We start from the raw sequence: 10,159 nt of genomic DNA on the forward strand, positions 1-10,159 counted from the left end.
AAGGTGAACCATTAAAAGAATTCAAATTTTCAACCAAGTCAATCTCCGGACATCAACTCAAAAGTTAAATTCTAAGAGTACGTCGTGGGAACCTCAATAAAAGCAATAAGATTCACACTCATGCGTGCTTTCACGTCTTCGTTTTTTTGAGAATATGCTATGTCAACCAAATTACTAGTACAACATCGCTACTTCTCTATATAAAGGAGTTCACTTTGCTCTTTGTTATCTATTCGCAAATTCCTCTTCTTCTCTGCTGCTTCCTTTCCTCACCCTCCCAAGCTCTTGTGATCTTGTGCGAAAAATGAGGAGCACAACATTCCTCCTCATCCTCATCGTAGCTATTGCCCTCTTCATATGCATAGCGGGTGCCAGAGACCTACCCGAAGACCATCGTAAGAAGCACGAGCGTGGCCACCATGAGACGCATTTAGACCATCACCATGAGAAGGATCACAAAGATGGCCACCATCCCCATGGCCCACATGAGGAGCATCATGAAGTGCATGATCATAGGAATCACAAGGACAATGAGAAACATGAACATGACAAATGCGAGAAGGATCATAATGAGCATGACAAACATAAAGAGCACGACGATGACAAACATAAGCAGCATCACGAGGTTCATGACGATGAGAAACACAAGAAGGATCATAAGACTAAGCATGACGATGACAAACACGCAAAGCATCATAAAGAGCATGATGATGACAGACATAAGAACGAACACAAGGATCATCATGATGAGAAACACAAGAAGGATCATAATGAGCATCATGATAACAAACATAAGCATGCTCACAAGAGGCACGATGATGACCATTATAAGAGGGATCATAGGGAGCATGATGGCCGTCATTATTGATCGTGCTTCGCATGAGAGAAGTGCATCTCTATTGTGTTGAGCGGCATGCCTTTGTTGTCTGATTTGCTTTTGCTCTTTGGTTTTTGTCTATTATTATGTTAAATAAGTGAAGGCTTACAATTGCAGTGAGACTGCTAAATATAATATGAAGGAGTTCAATAAAACAAGCCTTCGCCTTTTATCTATGAAATGATTATTTTATTCTTGCTCGTCCTTGTTGTCGATGCATATCGGCATATATCTTTTATTCTTAGATTGACTGTATAGAAAGACTATCTTTTCCGTTGACTCTGTCTCCTGAAACCTTCATTTGTGGCAACAACCAAGGATTTTGTTCCCGCTCTTAAAACACTTAGGGGCCATTGGATATAATTAGGAGCAACACAACAGAGTTTCAGAGTTTCATGAATTTTTTACTTTAAAATTGGGGTTGATTCATGGAGGCACTTGTTAAGTGTTTCCTAAATCTACTTCCAATTTGAAGAGGGACTCATGGAATATTCACATCGCAGGTGGCATTATGAACAACTTATGAGTGTTTCATGAATCTACCTCCATTACAAGACACTTGTTCAAGTATTCCATGAATGTTTCTAAAATTTGAGGCAGGTTCATGTGATATTTGCACATTATTTCTAATGCCAAACAATCCCTAAAGGGCTACCATGGCTGTCAAGGGTCTCTCTCGCAGGTAGCCAACACATAAATAACTAAAATGTCCATGAGGTTTTGCTACGTAAAAAAGCAATTTATGTGGGGTTGTGCCTCCACCACGAGGCCCGGGGCCCATGCAAGGGCATTCTGCATCCTGTTGGTTGCCATGCCTACCTTGGGCCAGCATGGCTCATCCTTGGGCCATGTTAATGCTAGGTAAAATACAAGATATGCACTTCAATACATGAAACGTATTGAAAGGTGTCCTGTCATTGATTTGCATAATTTTCTCTGTTTTTTTAACTCGATTTAATAAAGGTGGAGTATCTTTGCATATATAATGAATTTTTACTGAAGTATATTTGTATTAACCTTTACTTGAAAGGGGTGAGCCGTAAGCACCAAAAAATGTAATGCAATGAGATTATTAATACTGTAGACAGCGTGAAATGAGGTTGTTCTGTATTTGCACTATATATGTCGTAACATGCATGCTATATGTGCAACCGAAACATATGTAATGCTGCGAAAATGGCGTCAATGAAGACCCATCGAATCACTCACCACCGATGGAAAGGTGTAGTACTAGTATAGTGTCAACGGAGACAATGAGAGTCTTTGCTCATATGTGACGCACAAAATTTAGCATCAATGAAAACCCATGTGAGCTCCCCCCATCCTCTCTTAGAAATGTCTTTTTCACTTTTTTTTTTCGACTTTTTTTCTCCTCGCAAAAAATTTTCTTTTTCCAACAATCGGAGATATTTTCGTGATTCGTGATACTGACACACAAAAAAGTCATACACCAGTATGCCCTACATGGCCACCCCTTGACCGAACATAATTAGTGAGGAGAGTTCCAGTCATATTTCTTCTCATCATTCTAAGTCCGATGCATGTATTGCCTTGTGCACTTGGGTCGCAGCTAGTGCCAGGGACGTCTCAAGCACCTCCACAAGAAGTGACTCATGGTGATCCACAGATTATATGTATGATCTATAACAGAAATTCATATACAAGTCTTCACGTTGGGGATTACGTTTAGGAAATTCCACTGTCATTTCCGAGACGTGGAAGGTTCTGAAGCAAGGGAATCCATGCTTCCAACTTCCTTATACAACTAGTCAAGACATTCTGATGAAAAGCGCAAAAAATAATTGGAAATTATATGTATATATAATTTTGAATTGATAATTATGGGACCTTTAATTCATTTGAGAAAATCAAACGGCTCTACACATGGTCGCCATATTAGTGGTCAGTTAAGCAAGTATTGACAGTTGGCACGGATTAGCTACCGCCATCTCTGGTGTTAAGATGGCACCAGTCTGTTCTCATTGTGCACTAAGAAGTTAAAGAATGGTAAAAAGCTTTTCGCGTTAACCCAAAATTAATTCTAACTTCAATACATCTCGGACAAACCTGGACACCTTATTTTTCTTAATGTTTTTTGCGTTTATTTTAAAAGAATATATACATTTAGGTATGATCACGAGCCTAAATTGCCAATTTACACTTCATAGGTGTACAATTTTGGCGCTCAAGAAATGGGCCAAATCCTTCAAAAACAACTTAATATATAACTGGTCCGAGTAAAAGGAAAGTGTTTCTGAATTAATTTGGATCAAGGTCCCATAAATGATGATGATGTTGATGAAAACTGGCAAAAATTGTAAAGGCCGAGTTTGGTGACAAAGAAATATCAACCACTAAAATAATTCAAAATTTCAACCTAAGTCAATCTCCGGTGAACAACTCAAAGTTACACTTCCAGAAGGACGTCGTGTATCCTCAAAGAAGCTATATAATTATTAGACTCATGTGTGCTTGCATGTCCTCATAATTTCTTTGAGAATATCATATGTCCATCAAATCACTGGTACATGCATACAAGGCCACTTCTCTATATAAAGCGGTCCAAATCAATCTTTGTTTTCCACAGCCTCGCAAATTCCCCTTCCTCTTCTTCTTCTCGATCGTCTGCTTCCTTTCCTCACCCTCCCAAACTCCTTTGATCTTTGGCAAAAAATGAGGTGCACAACGTTATTCCTCATCCTCATAGTAACCATTGCCCTTTCCATATGCCTAGCGGCAGCTAGAGACCTACCCCAAGACCATCGTGAGAAGCACGAGCATGGCCACAGTGAGGCGCATTCACCACAAGAAGGATGACAAAGATGACCACCATCTGCATCACCCACATGTGGATCATCATGAAGCGCATGATCATAGGGATCACAAGGACAACGAGAAGCATGAACATGACAAACGCAAGAAGGAATATCGTAATGAGCATGACCATGACGAGCACAAGGATCACAAAGGGCACGACGATGACAAACATAAGCAGCATCACGAGGTGCATGACGATGAGAAACACAAGAAGGATCATAAGACGAAGGATCATAAGACTAAGCATGACGACGACAAACACGAAAAGCATCATAAAGAGCATGATGATGACAGACATAAGAAAGAACACAAGGATCATCATGATGAGAAACACAAGAAGGATCATAATGAGCATCATGATAACAAACATGAGCCAGCTCACAAGAGGCACGATGATGACCATTATAAGAGGGATCATAAGGAGCATGATGGCCATCATTATTGATCGTACTTTGCATGACAATAGCGCATCTCTACTGTGTTGAGCTGCATGCTTTTGTTGACTGATTTGCTTTTGCTATCTGGTTTTTTGTCAATGATTATGTTAAATAAGTGAATGCTACACAATTGCAGTGAGACTGCTACATATAATATGAAGGAGTTCAATGAAAGAAGCCTTTACCTTCCATCTATAGAATTACTATTTTATTCTCTCTCGTCCTTGTTGTTGATGCATATCGGCACATATCTTTTATTCCTAGATAGACTGTATAGAAAGACTATTTTTACCATCGACTCTCCCTCTCTTTCTCTCTTCAAACTTCCGTTTTTAGCAACCACAAGGAATTTTGTTCCCGCTCTCGAAACACTTAGGGGCCATTTAACATTAGGAACAACATGGGACACTTTTTCATGAATCTACATCAAAATTAGGGTACAATTATGGGACACTTAAAACATACTGACTTGTTGATATTGTGAGTTCTCTTTGTTGACCTTTCCTTGATAGCATATATGTCCATTATCAGTTCTGGCCACTTCTCATCAACATACAAGCGTTTATTTTCGATCCTGAGATCAACGAAATATTTGTCCTTCACTCCGACCTGTTATTAAGTTGTTGTACACGTTGAACAGCAGCACGCATCTTACTTCTATATAAAGTGTCCGAATCCGTCAGTCTCTGTATATCAGTTCAACCTCTGGCTGCCTCACCTATAACCAAGTAGTAGCTAGGTGCTAGGGACGTGCCCAAACACTTGCATGAGAAGAGATTAATGGTGTGATCATCGAAAAATTATAAGATGCTACTCAAATTCACAAGCCCAAGTTGGCGATCCGTCTAGGAAATTCTTCAAGCAATAATTTACTGCCATGAAAGTACTGCGTTACAGGCCTACAGTACACAATGTGATGAAGAAGAAGCTGGAGTGGACTTCGTATTTGTTTAATAGATATGCTATTGGCGCGTTGTGTTCACGCGGACCCACTAATTTGCCAAGCTGAAAAGATACTTGAGTTGAACGTGATAAGCATAACAAGATGGAGTAAAAGGAAGAGGTTTGGCAGCCGACCGCTCAAGTTGAATATAAGGGAATCAACTGTTGAGGGCCCAGAATATTTTAGTGTGCATATCTAAAAGCGAAATGCAGATCCACTTCGAACTCGCTGGGTAAATGCGTGGACAATATCAGCCGATCGCTATGAGAAGCCACCCATAACTAAATCTAGGTGTTTTCATGGACCTCTGGTTCAAAACTGGACCCTGGTATCGCCTTCCGTGATTGCGCATGAAATTTATTACCTCACCACATCAACGAGATCACGACCGGCATTAAGACCAGAAAAGGTTGCGTGCCGTTGTGTACGGTACAACGTGGAATGGGTATTTTTGTAATTTTAAAACAATGTCTTTTATAGTTTTTATTTTTATTTTTTCTATTTTTATTGAATATTTTACCCATTAACTATAATGATGCACGAAAATTCATGCATAGTATGACTCATATAACCTAATAATAGCAGTGATGCCGTTGTCATTTCCAAGTCGTGGAAGGTTGAAACAAGGAACCTATGGTGAATTTAGTTTTTTAGAGTCATTCAATCATTTAATAAGAAAAAAAAGAAAAAGGCAATGAGAATTTCTAATATATATATATATATATATATATAAGAATTTCTAATATATATATATATATATATAAAGAGAGAGAGAGAGAGAATAGTGGGACATCTTAGACAAATTTTGACAAGTCTTTTCAATTCTTTTTTAGTTTATTTTAGAAGAATACATATATTAAGGTTTGATCACTCGCCTAAATTGACAATTTACTCTTCTTAGATGTACCATTTTGGCACTCAAGAAAAGGGTCAAAGCCTTAAAAACAACTTAATAAGTGGCCGGTCCAAGCAAAAGGAAAAAGTTTCTTAATTAATTCGGATCAATGTCTGACAATTGAATATGTCGAAAAATGGGAATGGCAAACATGCTAACAAGGAAAGGTCAACCACTAAAACAATTTAAACTTTCAACCAAGTCAATCTGCGGACAACAACTCAAAAGTAAACTTCTTGAATCACGTCGTGGAAACCTCATCGAAGCAATATGATTTAGACTCGTGCATGCTTGCACGTCTTCGTTACTTTGAGAATATGATACGTCAATCAAATTACTAGTACATACATCGCTACTTCTCTATATAAAGGAGTCCACATCGCTCTTTGTTATCCATTCGCAAATTCCCCTTCTTCTCAGCTGCTTTCTTTCCTCACCCTCCCAAGCTCCTCTGATCTTGTGCAAAAATGAAGAGCACAACATTCCACCTCATCCTCATCGTAGCTATTGCCCTCTCCGTATGCATAGCGGGTGCCAGAGACCTATCCAAAGACCATCGTAAGGAGCATGAGCATGACCACCGTGAGATGCATTTAGACCATCACCATGAGAAGGATCACAAAGATGGCCCACATGAGGGGCATCATGAAGTGCATGATCATAGGGATCACAAGGACAATGAGAAGCATGAACATGACAAACGCGAGAAGGATCATAATGAGCATGAGCACGAGCACGAGCATGACAAACACAAGAAGGATCATAAAGAGCACGACGATGACGAACATAAGCAGCATCACAAGGTGCATGATGATGATAAACACAAGAAGGATCACAAGACTAAGCATGACGACGACAAACACGAAAAGCATCATAAAGAGCATGATGATGACAGACATAAGAAAGAACACAAGGATCATCATGATGAGAAACACAAGAAGGATCATAATGAGCATCATGATAACAAACATGAGCCAGCTCACAAGAGGCACGATGATGACCATTATAAGAGGGATCATAAGGAGCATGATGGCCATCATTATTGATCGTACTTTGCATGAGAATAGTGCATCTCTATTGTGTTGAGCTGCATGCTTTTGTTGACTGATTTGCTTTTGCTATTTGGTTTTTTGTCAATGATTATGTTAAATAAGTGAATGCTACACAATTGCAGTGAGACTGCTACATATAATATGAAGGAGTTCAATGAAAGAAGCCTTTACCTTCCATCTATAGAATTACTATTTTATTCTCTCTCGTCCTTGTTGTTGATGCATATCGTCACATATCTTTTATTCTTAGATTGACTGTATAGAAAGACTAACTTTTCCGTTGACTTTCTCTCTCATTTTCTCTTAAAACTTTAGTTTTTACAAATGCCAGGAAATTTGTTCCCGCTCTCAAAACATTTACAGGCCGTTTGATATTAGAAATAACATGAGATTGTTTCATGAATCTACCTCAAAATTAGGATAAATTTATGGGACACTTGAACCATAAATCTGCTTCCATCTTGGGCAGGATTCATTAAACATTCTCATCGTGTTACTAACATCAAAAAGGCCCTTAAAAACCACCTTGGCTGTCAGGGGTCTCTCTCCCTCTCCCCCACTCTCTCTCTCCCTCTTAAAAGGCAGCAGATTTCTCTGTCACCATGCATGGATGCTGGTAGCACCATTACTGTTGTAATTTTTACTTCGTGGGATACCAAGTAAATTAGTAAAATGTCCATGAGGTACTGCTACATAAATAAGCAATTTATGTGGGCATGTACCTCCACCACTAGGCCCGGGCGGCCCATGCGTGGGCATTCTGCATCCTGTTGGATGCCCCGCATGTGAGACCCTGGCCAGCATGGCTCATCCTTGGTCCAAGTTAATGCTAGGTAAAATGTAAGATATGCACTTCTATACGTGAGACCTACTTAAAGGAGTCTTGTCATTGATTTGAATAATTTCTGTCTTTTAAACTCGATTTTGTTAAGGTGGAGTATCTTTGCATATATAATGAATTTTTACTGAAGTATAGTTGTAATAATAATCTCTACTTGAAAGGCCTAAACACCAAAAATGTAATGAAATTAGATTAATATTGTAGACACCATTGAATCAGATTGCTCTGTATTTGCATTATGTATGTCTTAACATGAATGTTGTATGTGCAATCTAAGTAGACGAAAACATAGATGTTATTTATCAACTTAGGACAATTCATTTTTCCACGAACTTTATTGAGATAGCATCTTCTTAACATAATGAGCTTGTCGAGTCATTGTTGATGACATTTGGTGAGTATAGGTCAATGGAGATCTTAAAATTCAAGGATGGAGAATTATCTCCTACATCGACATTCACAACGAAAGGAAGACGTGCTTTCATAATGGTGGGAAGTGTTTCATGCTGGATTTTTAGCACACTTTTGCACAAGTTCAAGCAAGAACTATTACGAGGATGAAGTTATGCAATTAAATTTTAAAAATATAGTTGTGCTATGTATTGATTGGATTCAGGTTCAGTTTAGCCCCACCCAACGAACTTAGGCTAGGATTCTCACAACAGGTGACAAATTTTACTTATACATAAAAGAGTCTAATCGAATGATACCACCATAATATATTTACTGTGTGAAATTTATCACGGTTTATATAGGTGATAATCACCAGTATAGAGAACTGGACCTTTGAATGATGTTCAGGTGCTCTCACTCTCTCAAGGATCGACGGTTATTTGACAGTTTGAAGTATACTCTCGTATGGATATAATTGTTGGATACCATGCTTGTGACCGTGGGCCAGCATGGCTCATGCTTGGTCCAAGTTAATGCTAGGTAAAATATAAGATATGCACTTCAATACATGAGACGCAATGATCAAAGGTGTTTTGCCATTAATTTGCATAATTTCGTAAGTGTTTGATTGATGATATGGAGAGTGAAACCCTAACAAGGACATATGACATATGTGTTGGTTATTTTCACCAATGTCACAGGATTGCTCTGAATGTTGTGCCCGATTAAAGAGGAAGGCAGATATTGTGACCATCTTTGCCAAGTACCCTACTTTGATTTCCATTGCGGGGTTCTTCCGATGCTGGACCAATGCTAGTCAATATTCGTTCGATCCTTGATATGATCACGTCTTATGAATGTTTTCATATGCAACGGCAAAGAGTTTTTGTAACTTGTTTGGAGAACAAATAAGAACAAAAAAACATTGCATGCAGGCAGTGGTTGTTTGGTCAAACTCGATACCTAAAAAGAATTGGAGTTAAAATTCATAAACAAGCAGCACTGCCAAGATTGCACCGTTAGCATTAGGAAAGTGTTTGATTTCAAGTGTAGATTCCATTTTCAGTTGTTGGTGCCTGCACTTATATTTAAACACGATCGCTTGTCAGTTTCATCTTATATGCCCTGAAGAATGAACTAAAGAACGAGATGAAATTTCTCCATTGGGTCATTTCTTCTCCTGAGTTCTTGTCTTCGAATTTTGAGGGGGCAAGGTTCGTTCTATATATCTACTCATTGCTACGTGTGGTGGAGGCACAACAATCGGCCCTACCTTCCCAGGGACAGAGCAAGGGGGCGGGCAGGGGGCCATGGCTCTTCGTTGAAAATTTAATTTTTACATATTAAAATTTTCAGAAATGTTAGTTGAACCCTTGTAAAACTTTTGGAAAGAAAAACACAGGAGTTGAGCCCTATGAAATTAAAAAGTTTCAAAATTTTCATTTAGTAGGTCGCGTAAGTCGTAACTGTTCGACCCCCTCTAGAACAAGACTTCATCTCTGCCCCTGCCTCTTCCTAAGGCCACAGTTCAAAGATCTGCTTATACGAACCTGCTGGAATTTGGCCAGCACGTAAACATTTACCAAAGGAAGCAAGCCCGAGAATGCTGGCCATGCAATGTGCTGGGGAAATGGCCCATGGCCGAGACCCCTTCACTCGGCGGCAGCATTCATCATGTGGTTGGGCGACATCCAAGCGATCTAGGGCTAGTGACTGCCATGAATCCCTATCAACATTCATATACGTACATACCCACCAAAATCCTGCAGTTGGGCAGTCCACCAAAAAAAAAAAAAAAGACTAAAGTCTCATCTGATGACATTAACAACCCAAAACCCAATCTACCTTCTAAGTACCGTAACCGCAATTTGATTGCAGAAAGAACAAAGGAAAAGGCTTATTCA

At 39.1% G+C, this 10,159-nt stretch overlaps 3 protein-coding genes across 3 annotated transcripts; all 3 read left to right on the forward strand.

Annotated features, from left to right (window-relative positions):
- The first annotated feature begins 304 nt into the window (after positions 1 to 304).
- On the forward strand, positions 305 to 868 carry LOC116253239 (uncharacterized). The gene has a single exon (XM_031628005.1). The coding sequence runs from the start codon at positions 305 to 307 to the stop codon at positions 866 to 868; it is 564 nt and encodes a 187-aa protein (XP_031483865.1).
- Positions 869 to 3,656: 2,788 nt separating this feature from the next.
- LOC116253240 (uncharacterized) lies at positions 3,657 to 4,139 on the forward strand. The gene has a single exon (XM_031628006.1). The coding sequence runs from the start codon at positions 3,657 to 3,659 to the stop codon at positions 4,137 to 4,139; it is 483 nt and encodes a 160-aa protein (XP_031483866.1).
- Positions 4,140 to 6,436: 2,297 nt separating this feature from the next.
- LOC116253242 (uncharacterized) lies at positions 6,437 to 7,015 on the forward strand. The gene has a single exon (XM_031628007.1). It carries the CDS (start codon positions 6,437 to 6,439, stop codon positions 7,013 to 7,015), a length of 579 nt encoding a protein of 192 aa, XP_031483867.1.
- Positions 7,016 to 10,159: the final 3,144 nt, after the last annotated feature.

Source organism: Nymphaea colorata, chromosome 4, assembly GCF_008831285.2.
Source record: "Nymphaea colorata isolate Beijing-Zhang1983 chromosome 4, ASM883128v2, whole genome shotgun sequence".
NCBI classification, from domain to species: domain Eukaryota; kingdom Viridiplantae; phylum Streptophyta; class Magnoliopsida; order Nymphaeales; family Nymphaeaceae; genus Nymphaea; species Nymphaea colorata.